General features: G+C 37.6%; 1 protein-coding gene across 1 annotated transcript; it reads right to left on the bottom strand.

The window, feature by feature from the left end:
• Positions 1-505: 505 nt before the first annotated feature.
• On the bottom strand, positions 506-16,812 carry LOC106084678 (F-box only protein 33). The gene is made up of 8 exons (XM_013248553.2): positions 16,693-16,812; positions 15,604-16,081; positions 6,394-6,549; positions 6,231-6,335; positions 5,598-6,102; positions 5,459-5,533; positions 1,294-1,530; positions 506-1,223 (listed from the first exon to the last, which is right to left on the bottom strand). Exons 2-8 carry the CDS (start codon positions 15,741-15,743, stop codon positions 1,083-1,085), a joined length of 1,359 nt encoding a protein of 452 aa, XP_013104007.2. The 5' UTR covers positions 15,744-16,081; positions 16,693-16,812; the 3' UTR covers positions 506-1,082.
• Positions 16,813-18,583: the final 1,771 nt, after the last annotated feature.

Here is an 18,583-nt window from a genome sequence, read left to right as displayed (position 1 = left end):
AATCACACCTGGATATCGTATGGATAGTAATGTTAACCACTATTATTTGCGGCTTTGATACAAGGACCGGGGAGGTGGGGCTCCGGCCCGAGGGCCCCACCCCCTACTGGCTACGTCCCTGGTTACAGCCTATACTCACTTAACCACTAACGTTAACCACTATTATTTGTGGCTTTGATGCAAGGACTGTGCATTTGATATTTGAATTTCATTTTTATTAAACGTTTGCTGTTACACCATGTAACAAGATCTGTGTTTCTGTTTGTGTATGTTTTTACACCTTTTTACCAAGAAACCGACCAATATACCGTCAAAATTTGAACAGCCCTTTAATGACATGGTTCCACTTGCAATGCTTGTTTCTGGATTCTGTTTTGAAATTCGTATAGGCTACTCGTAGGTTAGATATAAATACACAGAATTTTCCATATAATGTCAAAAGATAAAGAAACTTATTTTTGTTTTGATTCAAATTTAAATAGAAATAAGAAAAAAAAAAAACATGTATATTGTATATATAGACTTAAAACCCAAACATGTTTATATAATTTAAGAAGGGGAAAAAATTAATTAAAAATATATCACTGTCATGCGATTTGTTGTTTTTTGTTTTTGTGTTTTTTCCTAAAACATAATATAACAATATTTACCCATTTTGTTTTAAAGTTAATTCTTACAAAATTTCTTGTGATTTTTTTCTTGGTTAAAAATCTTGCTGTTTTTTTTTTTTTTGTTTGGTGCTGCATTTCACAGATGTCGATGAGATTTAGTATAAGGATCAGCAGGCTCACGTTCACGTACACTTTGCATGACTATTCGCTGTTGTATGGTATGGTGAGTGACGCTTTGTTGTAGCTGTAATGGGATTTCCGCTTAACTTGTTCATAATTATTGGATTAATGTGTATGCGTGTAATAGAATTGTAGAGATGATTAGTTTTAGTAAAGAACTAATGGCTTTCTTTGTGTAAAATTTCCATTTTTTTGTGTTAAGATGTTTCTATAGTTTATCTGCTTCATTTTGTTGCTGCTGCTGTTGTTGTTGTTGTTGTTGTTGTTTTATATTCTTTTTTTGTTTCGTTTCTAATTAGAAATATCACGTCTTATGAGATCGAAGACATATTCATCACGCACATCATCAGCGACTGGCATATAGCCAAGGGCTGGATGCATATTATTGAGATTAAATGGTTCCCATTTTTGGCCTAATAATGTATTGATTTCCTGTGAATTAAAGTTCACATATAGTTGATCATCATATTTATATTTGAATAGTGGTAAACCGAAACTCTACCTCAATAAATGAATCCATGCTGGCTTCATTGGGAGTGCTGTCAATCATAGATACCTCTAAACGTTTTAAGGTACGTCCGCGTAGACGCGAAATGCCCACTATATTATGGGGATCCAACACGTAGCCATGTATGACGATTTCTTCTAGGTTTTTGCAGCGCCATGACATCATTACAAGTGGATCCTGGCCGGTACGTAAAAATAAGTCCATTGTATTATTATCGGAATGTTTATAGGCCTGCGAAATAAAAAAAAAAACAGAAATATACTCATTTATTAAAAAACAGAAAGAAACTAGACGTTAATAAAACCCCGGGCCCGTACGGCATATCAAAAAGTGTTCTTCGATCCTCGCTCGTCCATTATGCAACCTTTTTAACCTTGCCTATCGTGCGGGAGTCTTCTCGGCGCGTTGGTAGGTTGCGAACGTTCAGCCAATATCCAAGAAGGGTGAGGCAAACAACCCTGCGAATTATATGCCAATTGCGATATGCTCCGCTCTCTTCAAGGTTAATCACCATCTTGTGAGGTATTTAGAGTCTAATGGGCATCTTAGCGACCAACAGTATGGATTCCGCAGAAATCGCTTTACGGGCGACCTCATGGCACTTCTGTCGGAACGTTAGAGACGCTCAATCTACCAGTTTGGCGAGAGTAAGGTTGTGGCTCTGGATATCTCCAAAGCATTTGATAGGGTCTGGCACGGTGGACTACTATCAAAGCTTGTCGCAAGGGTGAGGCAAACAACCCTGCGAATTATCGGCCAATTACGATATGTTCCGCTCTCCCCAAGGTCATGGAGAGCATGGTTAATCACCATCATGTGAGGTATTTAGAGTCTAATGGCCTTTTTAGCGACCAACAGTATGGGTTGCGCAGAAATCGCTTTACGGGCGACCTCATGGCACTTCTGTCGGAACGTTGGAGTCGCTCAAACCACCAGTTTGGTGAGAGTAAGGTTGTGGCTCTGGATATCTCCATGGCATTTGATAGACTCTGGCACGGCGCACTACTATCAAAGCTTGTCGCATTTGATGTCGGTAATAGCTTCGTTCGATTTATTTCGCTTTCTCAGAGATCGCACTATTCGAGTCGTTAAGATGGGTTCTCATCCAATGAGCATAAATTGACCACAGGGGTATCCCAAGGCTCTGTTCTTTCTCCTTCTCTTTTTCTTATTTCCATCAACGATCTTTTGGGTCAGACATCGAATCTGATCTTCCCATTTGCGTATGACAGTAATCTCTGTCATTCGTACTCATTCGACCATAGGCCGAGTCTTCGAGAGATTGAGGACAAGAGGCGGGTTATGGACGATACACTCTGCCTGGATTTGCTGGCCATTTTTGAGTGGGGTCGAATGAGTCGAGTGGATTTTAATGCACGGAAGACTCAGTGCTGTTTGTTGTCACACAAACGATTCACTGACCCATTACGACCATCTTTGTCTATCAACGGTGTAGATGTTGAGCAATCAGAATCTCTTGATGTTCTGGGCATGAAAATACAAAGTGAGGTCCGTTGGGCTAAACATGTATTTGAAGTGTCAAAAGAAGCATTCAAGTGTTTAGGCTTTCTTAAACGGCGTAAGAATTACTTCGCTCCGTCTGATCTTCTTAACATCAACACCACTTTCATATGGCCGAAAATTTGAGTACAACTCACATGTATGGGCTGGATCTTCAAAATCATCCCTGGAGCTATTGGACCGTGTACAGAGGAGAGTGATAGCCAACTTTATTGCCTCCCTTCATCATCGTCGCAAAGTGGGTTGTTTGTTTGGCGCTGTTTTATCGGTACTTTCATGGTGTGTGTTCGTCTGATATTCGTCTTCTTATTACTGATCAGGGATACAAGACATTCCAGGAACTCACATCTGTTTGTAATTGATTGGCCAGCGGACCACACAGTGCATTATATAGAGAATTCTTATTTCGCCCGAACCGTTTGTATGTGGAATCGACTTCCGGCTAATGTTTTTCCCAACCACTTTGACATACAAAGATTTAAGGCAAATGTCAATAAGCACTACATCCAATTTCGTGCTCTACTCCCAAATACCTATTATTTGAGCCCCATATTACTGTGGTCGGTAAATATGCCCGATTTAGGGGTGTTTTGAGGATGGGGCAGCTCCCCAAACACTTCACTCCATATTTGAATATCAGATTCGTTTTCCATTCTCAAATACCTTTCATTTGAGTGTCATATTGTCGTGATTGGCCTCTAAATATATTTTCTGGGTTTTGGGGTTGGGGCAGCCCCCCTAGGTACCCCATCCGAAATTCGCAAACCAAATTTTTGGTTTTAGAAAAGAGAAAAAAATGTTCGCTTGAATTGCACCACCCGATCTATAAATCGGACTATAACCTGATATAGCTCCCATTTAAACCGATCTCCCGATTTGACTTCTTGAGCCCCTGGAAGTCTTAATTTTCATCCGATTTTGCTGAAATTTTGCATGTATGGTTCTGTTATGACTTTAACCAACTGTGTCGATTATTGTTCAAATCGGTTTATAACCAAATAAAGCTCCCATATTTTAACAGAATACAAGTCCGGCCGAACTCAGCACGCTTTTACTTGATATATATAAGATTTTCTCGAAATTTTATTTTCTAGAAAATTTCATCGAAATTTGATGTGGTTTATGTGGCAATTGTATCATAGATGCATTTTCGCTGTTAATACGATTCAAATGCAACATACCAACGCACGGCCCTTGAAGCCATCACACCTAATATGGTTGAAAAGTCTTCTAACCAAAGACGAAACGCGTCCCATAGTGGTTGGTGTGTGTTGCTATTGGGTTGCCCAAAAAGTAATTGCGGATTTTTTAAAAGAAAGTAAATGCAATTTTAATAAAACTTAGAATGAACTTTAATCAAATATAATTTTTTACACTTTTTTTCTAAAGCAAGCTAAAAGTAACAGCTGAAAACTGACAGAAGAAAGAATGCTACAGAGTCACAAGCTATGAAAAAATTTGTCAACGCTGACTATATGAAAAATCCGCAATTACTTTTTGGGCAACCCAATATCTTTGGCTTTCCTTTTCCATTTGCATCTCCGATCATCCGAAAGAGAAACAAACAAAAATTGTGAAATTTAATCGTCAATATTTTATTTTCATCGAAAATTTCGTCGAAATTTAATTTTCAACGAAAATTTCTTCGAATTTCGATGTTCACGAGGCTATTACTGAAAGAAAGTAAGAACGAGGTCAGTATAGATATTATACGACTACGAGCTCACTTATAGCATGTGTAGGGCAAGATGATGAGACGTTGGAGCATTTCCTTTGTCATTGCCCGGATTTCGTGTCTAACAGATACCGGTACTTAGGTGGGGACACAATAGCCGATATGAACCAACTTAGAGGAGTGGCATGGAAAATAATTAAGGATTTTGTAAGTAGCACGGAAGTCCTAACTTAGATTTTCTTTTTCGAGGTAGCTTTTTTTTGTATTTAGAGTGCATAACAAGCCAATTACTAGCTTAGGTCTATGTCCAAAGAGGCATGAGCGGATAAATATCTGCACCATCTTTTCAACCAAAAGTAACATTCGATTGGTCATTCAGCTCGACTAAAATACACACATGTATGATTAATTTGTAAAGAAAATTTCGTCGAAATAAGATATTTGAAGACATTTGATTTTCAGAGAAAATTTGTCGATTTTTGATTTTTATGGTTGAAATTTTAATTTTCGTCGAAATTTGTTGGACGAAGAGCAGCATTTCGAAAATAAGTCATCAATTAAAATCCTGTGAAAACGTTAAGACAACACCCTAAAACACTATACCAAAAGGTCAACTATGCGCCTAGAAATCAGAAATTTGATTTTGTAGATTTTGTGCAAGAGCTTTTACAAATCTTCTTCTTCTTTAATTGGCTATGACAGAATGTTTGTTCCACTAGCCGAACGTAGAATAGCGTTCCAAACGCCTTGATCTTCTGCGCTCATTCTAAAATCTCTGACACCAAGTTTCGAGGTGTCCCCCACCACTTCATATTTCCAAAGGGCTTTTGGTCTTGCCGGTTTGGTCTTCAAAAGACTGCTTTGGTGGAGCTTCTTCATTCATTCTGACAACATGAGCTTGCTTTTACATATATTTGGTGAAAAAACCCGTTGTAGGTTTAAGCTTCACAGAACATTACTTACGGAATCAATCCATTGTATACTTTTCAAAGTGGCACTGTTATTAAGTGATATCCAGTCCAATGCTTCAACGTTCATCTAGGAAAGATCAATATTTTAATATATAACTCATTGCAAACATGTATATGTTTAGTATACTTACGTAATCACAAAACAATACTCTTAAATGTGTTATGGGCATATTCTGTCGCAATATGCGCAATTGAAGCACTTCAACGGCTTCAAAGGCATACACGAGTGTTACAATCAACTCGAGATTTGTAAAATTAGCCGAAAATTCGGCCCATGCTCTTTCAGATATGCCGGCATGATGACGATCCAAACCATGAACACAAATCAAGAATTTCTTTAGAGGCAAAAATTTCAATACATGCAAAAGCTCTTCGTTGAGAGTATCATAATCGAGTGAGAGCACTTGCAGTGATGAACATTTCTGTAGGAGGCTATTTTCCATTGGAAACATGGGATAGTGACTAGGATCATATTTGATGGAGGCCAATGTTAGCTGTTTTAGGTCTTGAGGCCGGCTCAAAGATTTCAGGAAGTCTAAACCATAGTATGTTAAAGCTTCAATTGCACCTAAATCCAAAATAATGCAAGAGGTCTTCTTGCGATTTAAAAATACTTTCAATGGTTCAACAAATAGTCTGGAAAAAGTGGGAAGAAAATCAACAAAATTAGTCAAAAACAAAATCAAATCCAGAAAATATACCAGCCATAGACTTACTGAATTGCTAAAACATGATTTAAGTACAAAATTTCATTTTTTACTTACTGTTCTATATCGACTAGACCTTCTTCGCTGATATCACCCGGTGGCATTAAACCAACATTATTCGTTTGAAAACGTAAACCTTGTAAATTATCACATCGTGCAATTCTTTAAAGTGTATATAAAAATGAATCAAAGAAGACGTTAGAAGTTACAAAATAATTACCTATATAAGATGCGTCGTATTTTTTCAATGTGGAACACATTTATAAAATCAAAAATTATAATAAGCTCCTTCGTCAGATTGTAGAGAGTATGGCGGAAAAATTTACACTGACGATCGTTGTCAATATTAAGTTTAAGTTTAAAATTTACAAAGAATCTGAAAAGATATGAAACAAAGATTTCGTATAGATGATTATGTAGATATGTAATCTTATATATAAAAATCAGATGGATCAGAATAAAAATCACAGATGGTGCATAATGATGCGACGTGGTGAAAAAAGGGTCATACATTTTTTGATATCTGAAGGGGGAGCGGACCCTCCCCCTTATCCTAATATTCAGAAACGCCAGATCTCGGAGATGGGTGATGCGATTTTGTGTGCTCTCTTATAGTAACCTAAAAACAAAAATTTGGTATTCAAATTTCGGATGGGGTACCTGGGGGGACGCCCCACCCCGCAAAACCTACAAAATATATATAGACCAATCACGACAATATGGAACTCAAATGAAAGGTATTTAATATTAGAAAACGTATCTGATATCCAATTGTCGGACTAAGTGTTTGGGGGACCACCCCAACCCCCAAAACACCCATAAATCGGACATATTAACCCACCATGGCAATATGGGACTCAAATGAAAGTATTGGGTTGCCCAAAAAGTAATTGCGGATTTTTTAAAAGAAAGTAAATGCATTTTTAATAAGCTTAGAATGAACTTTAATCAAATATACTTTTTTTACACTTTTTTCTAAAGCAAGCTAAAAGTCACAGCTGATAACTGACAGAAGAAAGAATGCAATTACAGAGTCACAAGCTGTGAAAAAATTTGTCAACGCCGACTATATGAAAAATCCGCAATTACTTTTTGGGCAACCCAATAGAATACGAATTTGCTATCCAAATGTGGGACCAAGTTTCTGGGGGACAATTTGGGACTTCAAGACATTGGAGCTCGATATTGATTGGCGTTTTTGGGGCCCATACCCCAAACCGGACATATTTGCTGACTTTTGCAATAATGGACTTAAATGAAAGGTATTTGAGATTAGAAAACGAATTTGATTTTAAATTTCGAGGCCAATGCCAATGTGGGGTTGAAATAAATGAGCTTAGTGTTTGGGGGATCACCCCACTCCCCAAAACACCCCTAGATCGGGCATATTTACCGACCATGTCAATGTGGGGCTCATATAGAATTGATAACCACTTCCGGGACTAATTTTCTGGGGGTCTACCGCTTTCCCAAAATAGACCACAAATAGCAATTATTTACTCACCATCGCAATATGGGGTTCAAATAAAGGTATTTGGGATTTGAATACGAATATCCAACTGTGGGACCATGTATTTGGGGCACCGCTCTTTCCCCAAAAACCCCCCAAAGGTTAAAAATTTGCCGACCATGCCATTACGTGGCTCAAATGAAAGGTATTTGAAGCTGGGAAAACTAATTTGATAACCAATTTTGGGGGCAAATGTTTGGGGGATGCCTTATCCTATATACTCTACTTAAACCAATGGCAATATGGGGTTTAAATAAATGGTATTTGAGACAAAAACACGATGCTGACATTTTATTGAGGGCCAAGTGTCTAGGGGACCACGTCACCACCGTAAACACTCCTAAATCGGACATCATGAGAATATCGGGCGGAAATAAAGTCATTTTAGAAAGACTTTGTGGGCCAGTAAAGATCGTATGGAATTCAGATAAAGGCACTTATATAGTAATATTGTTAGTCAAGCGATATGTATATAAATACTTTTTTCGTAGCATGGCCACAAGGTCACAATTTATAAAAAATTCGACATCAAATGTTGTATAAAAGTGATAAAACATCCATTGCTGTCACGAGAAGCTTAGCTGCGAGCTACCACAGGTTGCGGATAGTAGAATGCCCCATACGGAGTAGCTGCAACGGCAGTCGCTGAAAATCAGCGATATCGAGCGCAGAGTCTCAATGAGAGGTCGGGTGGCACCGGCTCTTGCACAAATACTGAATGCCTATGATGTTCGATATGACAAGGCGAGTTATTGGCGCCTTTAAATAACCAATGGCCCGCGCCAATTGGTCCTTTAGACCGAAACGAGAACTTGCTCACCCACAGGAGCTTGACGAGGATCGCCACCTGCACATGAAAATGTGGCTACAACAACAACTCATGCAATCCTATGAAAGTCGGTTGTACGTATCGGATTGGCCCGATTGAGTCTTTGATCGGCAAGAGTTGCCGCCTCAGCGTACAACACACCGCTACAACAACCCATGGCAATGCCATGGCAGCCGGTTGTACGTACCGGATAGACCCGATGGAGTCCTTCATGGGCAAGGGCTGCTACAACAACAACCTTAGGTCATTGTGTGTTGCTCTAACAATTAACAAAGTGTAGGAAAGAGCATACATATTCAAATAATGTGTACCGCAGTGCGGTGAAAAAGGGGATGGAATGAAATCCGAGTGCAAACAAGAAAGAAATGATGCTAAAACTAACCTTTCTCTTAAATAAGGGTACCAAAGCTAGCCTTTCTCTTAAGAAAGAGTACCAAAACTAAGCTTTCTCTTAAGGAAGGTTACTAAAACTACCCTTTCTCTTAGAAATGGGTACTAAAACTACCCCTTCTCTTAGAACTAGGTACAAAAACCACCCTTTCTCTTTGGAAGGGGTACAACAAACATCTTTTCTTTAAGAGAAGGGAACTAAAACTACCCGTTCCCAAGAGAAAGGGTACTCAAACTACCCTTTCTCTTGAGAAAGTTACTAAAACTACCCTTCTTATTGGGAAATGGTACTAAAATTACCTTTTCTCTTATGAAAGGATACTGAAACTACTTTTCTCTTGTCAAAGAACAAACATTGCTCTTGGGAAAGGGTACTAAAGCAACCCTTTCTCGCAGAAAAGGAAACTAAAACTGGATTTTCTCGAGATAAAGGTTACTAAAACTACCCATTCTCTTAAGAAAGGGTACCAAAACTATCCGTTCTCTCAAGAGAAAGGGTACCAAAACTACCCTTTCTCTTAGGAAAGGGTACTAAAACTACTCTTTGTCTTGGACAAGGGTACTAAAACCACTCTTTCTTTTAGGAAAGGGTACTCAAACTACCTTTTTCTTAGGAAAGGTTACTCAAGAGAAAGGGTACTCAAACTACCCTTTCTCTTGGGAATGTTACTAAAACTGTCCTTTTTATTGAGAAAAACTACAAAAACAACTAAACTACGCTTTCTCTTGGGAAAGAGACTAGAACTACCATTTCTCTTGGAAAATGGAACTAAAATTAGCATTTCTTAGGAAAGGGTACTAAAACCACCCTTCCCTTGGGAATATTACTAAAAGTACCCTTTTAATTGGGAACGGCTACTAAAACAACTAAACTATTCTTTCTCTTAGGAAAGGGTACTAAAACAACCCTTGCTCTTGGGAAAGTGTACTGACGGGCAAAAAGTTTTAAGCCTAGTACTGGCTTCGACTTTTGGCGCGAACAACAACTGTCAAAACGCATTTAAAAAAATGGCGACGAAGGAAATGCCGAACCATCCGTAGAAGTGGTACTGATATACTAAAGGGTGATTTTTTTGAGGTTAGGATTTTCATGCATTAGTATTTGACAGATCACGTGGGATTTCAGACATGGTGTCAAAGAGAAAGATGCTCAGTATGCTTTGACATTTCATCATGAATAGACTTACTAACGATCAACGCTTGCAAATCATTGAATTTTATTACCAAAATCAGTGTTCGGTTCGAAATGTGTTCAAATTTTGACAAATTTTGTTCAGCGATGAGGCTCATTTCTGGTTGAATGGCTACGTAAATAAGCAAAATTGCCGCATTTGGGGTGAAGAGCAACCAGAAGCCGTTCAAGAACTGCCCATGCATCCCGAAAAATGCACTGTTTGGTGTGGTTTGTACGCTGGTGGAATCATTGGACCGTATTTTTTCAAAGATGCTGTTGGACGCAACGTTACGGTGAATGAACACATTTCGAACCGAACACTGATTTTGGTAATAAAATTCAATGATTTGCAAGCGTTGCTCGTTAGTAAGTCTATTCATGATGAAATGTCAAAGCATACTGAGAATCTTTCTCTTTGACACCATGTCTGAAATCCCACGTGATCTGTCAAATACTAATGCATGAAAATCCAAACCTCAAAAAAAATCACCCTTTAGTATGCTGAAGAAAATTCTGGAGGGCTACAGATTCTTTGGGGGTGGCTGAACCCCCCCCAAAAAATAGCAGCTTGTAAAGGCTCAATAAGTCACATCTGGAGATCGGTTTATATGGGAGCTATACCAGGTTCTAGATCGATTTGGACCGTAATTGACACAGTTGTTGGTAGACGTACGTAACACCATATGCAAAATTTTAACAAAATTGAACAAAAATTGCGTCATGTAATGGCTCAATAAGTCAAATCGGGAAATCGGTTTATATGGGAGCTATATCAGTTTATACACCGATTTGGACCGTAATTGGCACAGTTGTTGGAAGTCGTACATAACACTATATGCAAAATTTTAGCCAAATCGGACTAAAATTGCGGCTTGTAAGGGCTCAAGAAGTCAAATCGGGAGATCGGTTATATGGGAGCTATGAAAGGTTATAGACCGATTTGAGCCGTACTTAGCAAATATTGGAAGTCATAACAGAACACTATATGCAATTAGAGCCAAATCGGACAAAAATTGCGGCTTGTAAAGGCTCAATATGTCAAATCGAGAGATCGGTTTATATGGGAGCTATATAAGGTTATAGACCGATTTGGACCGTACTTGGCACAGTTGTTGGAAATCATAACAAAACATCATGCATTTTAGACAAATCGGACAAAAATTGCGGCTTTCAGCGGCTCAAGAAGTCAAATGGGCTATACCACCCACGTTTAGATATAGCTGCCATATAAATCGATCTGGGATCTTGACTTCTTGAGCCCCTAGAGGGCACAACTCTTATCCGATTTGTCAGAAATGTTCGTGAAGTGTTTTATTATTATATTATCCAATTTAGCGGAAATTTTGCACGTGATGTTTTGTTATGACTTCCCACAACTATGTTAAGAATAGTTCAATTCGGTCCATAACCTGACATAGTTGCCATATAAACCAATCTGAGGTCTTGACTTGTTGAGCCACAAGAGTGCGCAATTATTATCCGATTTGGCGGAAATTTTGCACGTGGTGTTAAGTTATGACTTCCAACAACTGTGTTAAGAATAGTTCAAATCCGCCCATAACCTGACATAGCTGCCTTATAAACCGATCTGGGGGTCTTGATTTCTTGAGCCACTAGAGGGCGCAATTATTATCCGATTTGGCTGAAATTTTGCATGAGGTGGTTTTTTTATGATTTTCAACAACTGTGCTAAGAATAGTTGCAATCGGTCAATAACTTGATATAGCTGCCATATAAACCGATCTGAGGTCTTGACTTGTTGAGCCACTAGACGGCACAATTATTATCCAATTTAGGTGAAATTTTGCATGAGATGTTTTGTAATGACTTTCAACTGATGTGCTTAGTATGGTTCAAATCGTTCCATATCCTGGTATAACTGTCATCTAAACCGATCTGGGGTCTTGACTTGCTCTGCAGGGAGCAATTCCTATCCGATTATAAAATAAAAATATAAAAGAATATAGTCTATTATTCCTTCCATACCATCCCAGAAAATCCGTGAAAATTAAAAAAAAAAATCGGTTAGCCGTTTTTGAGTCTATACGCAAAAAACAAACAAACACACATTGCCTTAAAAATTTTGGTATATCTAGTTAAAATTAAGAAACAAATTGTAAGTCATTTCTTTGTTCCCATCATCGACATAAGTCTTTACTTGTTTTTGCGCATTTGTCAACAAATTCATTAATGGCATCATCATCACCACCACCATCATCATCATCGAAAAAGTCGTCTAATTGTCTTGTATCAAATATTGGTGTTTATTAGGGATGATCGAAATTTTTTAAGTGTTTCCTCATTTTCTAGACAGGGGGTTTCAATTGTAGTTTAAAAAATAAGTCCTGGAAGATGTTATTGATTTAATTTATAAATTTGCTGACTTCTTAAGCAATCGAGAATATAAATTTCAAAAACAAAAAAAATTAAACAGTTTTCTTAAACTTGAAGAAGGCATAGGCTATAAAAATATATTCCTTACCTATGGTCATAGTTTTTCCATTACGAAAATTATATGTTGAACATTACAAGTGGTGTTTCACATCCCGATATAAATAAACGTTAGTCAACGAATGTATGTAACAAAATAAAACAGCCATAAAAACATGAATGACCTTGAAATATAAACAAAAGCACACGTACAAGAAAATTACGACTACAAAGACATATTACCGCACATACTTGTCTGCAATGACAAGATTGTGGTTGGGGGGGGGGGGGGGGATGTAGTGTGTTAAAAGTGAATGAATGAAAGAGAAATTTGTTTAGAAAAGAATTACAAGTTTAGCAACCAGCTGCTTGCTGCCCGTTGTCTGTTAGTTTTGGAATACAATTTTCGTTAAAAAAAATTACGATATTTGAATTTAAAATGCTGATATTTAAAAAATTTTATAACAACACAATGTTTTATAACAGTTGAAATTGGGTTCGGGTCTTTTAGACATCATAGTCATTTAATTCAAAAACGCAAAAAATGGACCTATGATATGAAGAAAATATTTTTCGAAACTTTTGGTAATTGCTATAGCTACATTTGTATGTAGAGGTAGCGATCCTCGTCCAACTTCCTAGGTGAACCATCTTATTCCGGTTCATTGAACCAATCGCCGCGGAAACGGTATCACCATAAAGGCGCCAATATCTCGCCTTGTCATATTAAGCATCATAGACACTCAGTATTTAAGCAAGAGCAGGTGCCGTCCGACCACACACTGAGACTCTACTCGCTATCGCAAATTTTCCACTACTGCAGTTGTAGAATGGAGCATTCCATTATCCGCAAGCTGTGCACACGTCAGGTAGCTATCAGCTTAGCTCCTCGTGTTTACGATAATCACCATACAGACTGAAGCTCAAAGTTCCTGTCTGTGTGGTGCTCATAGCTATCTCGTTGCTATCCTAATGTAACGGTACAAAGAATACCTACAAACCAATCCACCACTTTTCCACAGCGATCGATCCCATGGGCCAGACCTATCTTGCTCACCTATGGGAGCTAGACGAGGATCACCACCTTCATATGCGAATTTTTGTGATGACGATAAAGTCAAAGAATAAGTCTAAAGAATATTGAGGCAGCAGAAGCCGATGGATTGATAGTAAAGCTGTTTAAGACCAGATGCGTTATGGCGATATAGTGTAATACATCAACCTGAATTGATTGGTAGGGTGATGACTGTTTGACTTTTTTCCTCAAAAATAATATGAACTTTTGCCTATTAATAACTAAAACTATGTTTATTCTATTTAAATATTGAAAAAGGTCACGCACAAACAACTTTTGTGAAACATTTTTAGTTTTTTCTTTCTTTTTAAACATAAAAATCCAAAACTGGTAAAAGTGTGGTGGCTTATAACCTTTGCGAAAAGCCACATAACCAATGAACAAAATTAGACATTGATCATAGAAATCCATGAGCATCTCTCGTATTTATGTAAAATTAAATGAAGGTATCTCCTTTTGAATTGAATATACAGTGGTGGTCATATAAATAGGTACACCGTTTTTAATTTTGAAAAATTTACGTTTTATTGAAATTAAATAATAAAAACATAATTTTTCATTAGCAATTCCATACATCATGATCAGGCAAATGTGGATTTAAAAAAATATGGGCGAAAAAGTTGCTGAGTTTTTAAAACAAGAAAAACTATTTTTAACACCACATTTCTTCCCGAGACAATAACAAATTCGTAATGGCTATAATTCTAATTTGTGGAGACAGTACACTTCTTTGAGTTGCCCATGCTAACCACCTGTGTAGTTAATCTATAGATATCATGGTTACGGTAACACGTAATTCTCTTATACCCACCATAGAATGGGGATATTCTAATTTTGTCGTTCTGTTTGTAAAACCTGAGACCCCATAAAGTATATATTGGGTTGCCCAAAAAGTAATTGCGGATTTTTTAAAAGAAAGTAAATGCATTTTTAATAAAACATAGAATGAACTTTAATCAAATATACTTTTTTACACCTTTTTTCTAAAGCAAGCTTAAAGTAACAGCTGATAACTGACAGAAGAAAGAATGCAATTACAGAGTCACAAGCTGTGAAAAAAATTGTCAACGCCGACTATATGACAAATCCGCAATTACTTTTTGGGCAACCCAATATAATCTTGATCGTCATGTCATTTTAAGTCGATCCAGCCATGTCCGTCCGTCTGTCTGTCGAAAGCACTTTTTATTAGTGTAGGTCGGTTGGGATTGTAAATGGGCCAAATCGGTCCATGTTTTGATATAGCTGCCATATAAACCGATCTTGGGTCTTGACTTCTTGAGCCTCTAGAGGGAGCAATTCTCGTCCAATTTGAATGACATTTTGCACGTGGTGTTTTGGTATCACTTCCAACAACTGCGCTAAGTATGGTTCAAATCGGTCTATGTTTTGATATAGTTGCCATATAAACCTATCTTGGGTTTTAACTTCTTCAGCCTCTAGAGGGCGCAATTCTCGTCCGATTTGACTGAAATTTTGCACGTAGTGTTTTGGTATCACTTCCAACAACCGTGTTTAGTATGATTCAAATCGGTTCATAACCTGATATAGCTGCCATATAAACCGATCTAGGATCTCGACTTCTTGAGCCTCTAGAGGGCGCAATTGTCATTCGATTTGGCTGAAATTTACAACGAATTATTTCATGACCTTCAACATAACTGTCTAACATGGTCTGAATCGATCAATAGCTTGATACAGATCCCATTAAACCTATCTCTCAATTCATTTGTGGTCCAAATCGGACTATAACTTGTTTTAAACTGTAATCCTATACATTTTATATTAAGTGTGCATTTCTGCGCTTGCTATAGGTTCAAGTGTATGGGTATATTATAAACATTCAATCACTCAAACGATTTTCAAGTTTTTTCATTTTCCATGTAACCATACATTGATCACAAACGAAATTTAGTTTTACTACACTTTTGCATAACAGGTGCTATGTGATTAATTGCAAGCTAGATAAATAAATAAATCTAACTATATTAAAATGTCTTAAAATCATTATATCCAACTTACCTCTTTTGGAATATTACACTACGCCAATGCTTACAGCTTTGGCTGGCATTTAGACGATCATGTGGCTCCAAGTATTCGTATATCTGGCCAAGTACCAATGATGGCAGTTCTTCCCATTTTGCCGAGGTACGACGATTCATATCCAACAGCGAGGACAAAGGGTTGTTACACACACTTTCCGGAAGCTTTCAGGCTGCCAGCCGAGTTAGTTCAATCGAAACCCGTAAAGCTTGCTGTTGTGTGCAAGAGCACACAATCGTGCAAAATAGCTGCTGCAATATATTGTTGTAATAAGCTGTGCTTAAAATAAACAAGTTCTTTTTTTGTGGATGGAACAGCCAAAGTTTTTCTTTGCTTTTAGACGTTTTAATCTTAAGTTTCGGTATACATATATAGTAATTCGCCTCAAAGATCTTCTTTCAATGTATCTTTATTCGTTTATTGTTAAATGATTTTGTAGTAGTTTTTAGACCTTTTTCTAAAGTGAAGTACAAACGTATGTATATAGCATTTGTTGTTGTGTTTTGTTGACCAGAGGTGACAGATTTAAAAAACAATGCAATTTTTTAACACCTCCAACAAAATACAATGCAAAAAGCAACAGCGTCGCAGTATTAAGCCAGAACACACAGCAGCGCAGCAGCAGCAGTAGCACCAGTTGTGACGTGAATATTGACAGGTCGTGGTTGTTGCCAAACAGAAACGTCACAGTAAAAGTTGTTTTTGTTTGTTGTTATTTTTGTGTTTTTTTTTTTGTTGGTCGTTTCAGCCCCAAGCCCCACAAACAGCAGGAACAAAAATTATATGTATTTACGCATATATTCGTATACACATATATGAATACAGCACAGTCAGCAATCAATTGATGTTTTTTAATTGTTATTTTTCCAATAGAAAACGTTTGCCAGATATTGAAAAAGCAGGAGACAAAGACAAATGTTTTAAGAATTATTAGCAATATATATAAATTTTTACTATTAAGTATAGAGAAAAAGTTTTTTGGTTTTCATTTTTTTACAAAAAATTTCGATTCATTATTAATTTTGTCTTCTTTGTTCAAAAAGGCAATGTCACCTTTATTTGCCATACCTTTCATTTGTTTTTGTTTGTTGTTAATAGACTTGTCTTGTAGTCTTTTGTTTTTTTGAGTAATATTAACTTTCTTCAAATTAAAAATTTACTTGTTTCGTGTCGTATTGGGTTTGTTGTGATGTGAGTATCGAGAGTGAATAGGAAATCGATAAGATATTAAACGATTTTTTTTATAAGCGATTACCAAAAAAACGATAGTCCAACAAAATCGCACAATAGGGGTGTCGATGCAGAATTTATAAGAAGTTAAAAAGTTGTGGTCATTATACATTTATCGATATCATGCAACAACTTCTAATTGCATTGTTTGGCTTTGCACGGTTTACAACTAAAATAAAACAACTACACTTACATGCCATATAGCACATCTGAATTGTACTATTTCTGTGTTAAATTTTAGTCCTATACAGTGCAAGTCAGATGTTCTGGATAGTTCAAAGTTGTACTGGTAAGTTAACGATATGAGGCGATGACAGATAATAAGAAATAATTAATCGTTATTTGCGCTATATGGTAGTCAAATAAAACAGCATATATGGGACAACAAAATGTCATTCAATCAAACCTTCCACAGAAAGAAAAATGTTAATGTTAATAAATGTCATAACATTTATGAACAAAATGTTTAAATACGTCCCAATGAAACTTTTCATAAATCTCAATTCAATGGAACATGTCAAAAACTATAAAATTTGTGCAAATTTGAAAATCTGCATCTGTTATAATCTTCTCCAACAGGATATTAAAGAGATCAAACGATAGGCTGTCTCATTGTCTGAATCCTCGGTTTGGTATTAAATGGTTCGGAGAGACGCGGATCAGCAAGTGTCATTCTGCAGAGTCTTATTAATCACAGACATGGCTTGAAATACCTTTGAACGTAAAGGAATATTGAAGGCGGCTTTGCAGTCAACAAAGAGATGGGAGGTATTGATTTGTCCTTCTCGGGTCTTTTCCAGAATTTGGCGAATATCTGGTCGAGGTTGGATTTACCAGGTCTAAACCCACATTGATAGGGCCCAATTATCTCATTGACTTTAGGTTTTAATCTTTCACACAGTACGGTTATATCTGCCTTGTACTTCTCTAATACATCTGCCAGCGCGTATACTGCACCTTCTCTATAAAGAGTGCGGACATGCCAGGTGCAGATCCGCAAATCATGCTGCTTTTTTCGTTTGCGTGGGTCGTCAACGTTGGTGGGGTCCGTTTTTACTATTCCTTTGTTTTTCATAGTAGTTCTATGTTTTCCGGGGGCGGGTTACAGGCCCAGCGCCCCAACCGCATGGGTTTGTGGGATTGCATGTATCCCTCGTTGTGGCGAGCCACTTGCTCCAAGATCCGAAGCTCGCCGCCAGCCGCCCCTAACCTGGGAACAGACGCTGATATTGGCCATTGGTTATTTGAAGGCGCCAATAACTTGCCTTGTCATTTCGAGTATCATTGGCACTCAGTATTTAATTAAGAGCCAGTGCCACCTGACTCCTCACTGAGATTCTCCTCTCGAAAATCGCTGACTGCCCGCGACCGCATTTGCAGCTACTCCACATAAAAACGGAGCTTTCCACCATCTGCAACCTGTGCAGGCGCCCGGTAGCTTTCAGCTAAGCTTCCCGTGATAACGATGGGCACCACACAAGTCGGAGCTCAAAGTTCCAGCCTGTGTGGTGCTCATAGTCATCTCGTATCGGCCGAGATACGAGATGATGATGACTATCGGCCGGTACACTACCTGGTAATTATGTCATGATACTCATAAAATGTTTTCAGCCACTTTTCCATCTATTTGTGCCACTTGTTCAAAAATACAACTATGTAGCGATTAGCTATTGTTTGTCGTCCAACAAATCGCATAAAAATGCTCAATTTTTCGAAAAAAGTTTTTTTA

The sequence above is a fragment of the Stomoxys calcitrans genome, chromosome 1 (assembly GCF_963082655.1).
Source record: "Stomoxys calcitrans chromosome 1, idStoCalc2.1, whole genome shotgun sequence".
Taxonomy (NCBI): domain Eukaryota; kingdom Metazoa; phylum Arthropoda; class Insecta; order Diptera; family Muscidae; genus Stomoxys; species Stomoxys calcitrans.
Note: the sequence above shows the minus strand (reverse complement) of the source record. Positions and strands in the feature narration are given on the sequence as shown.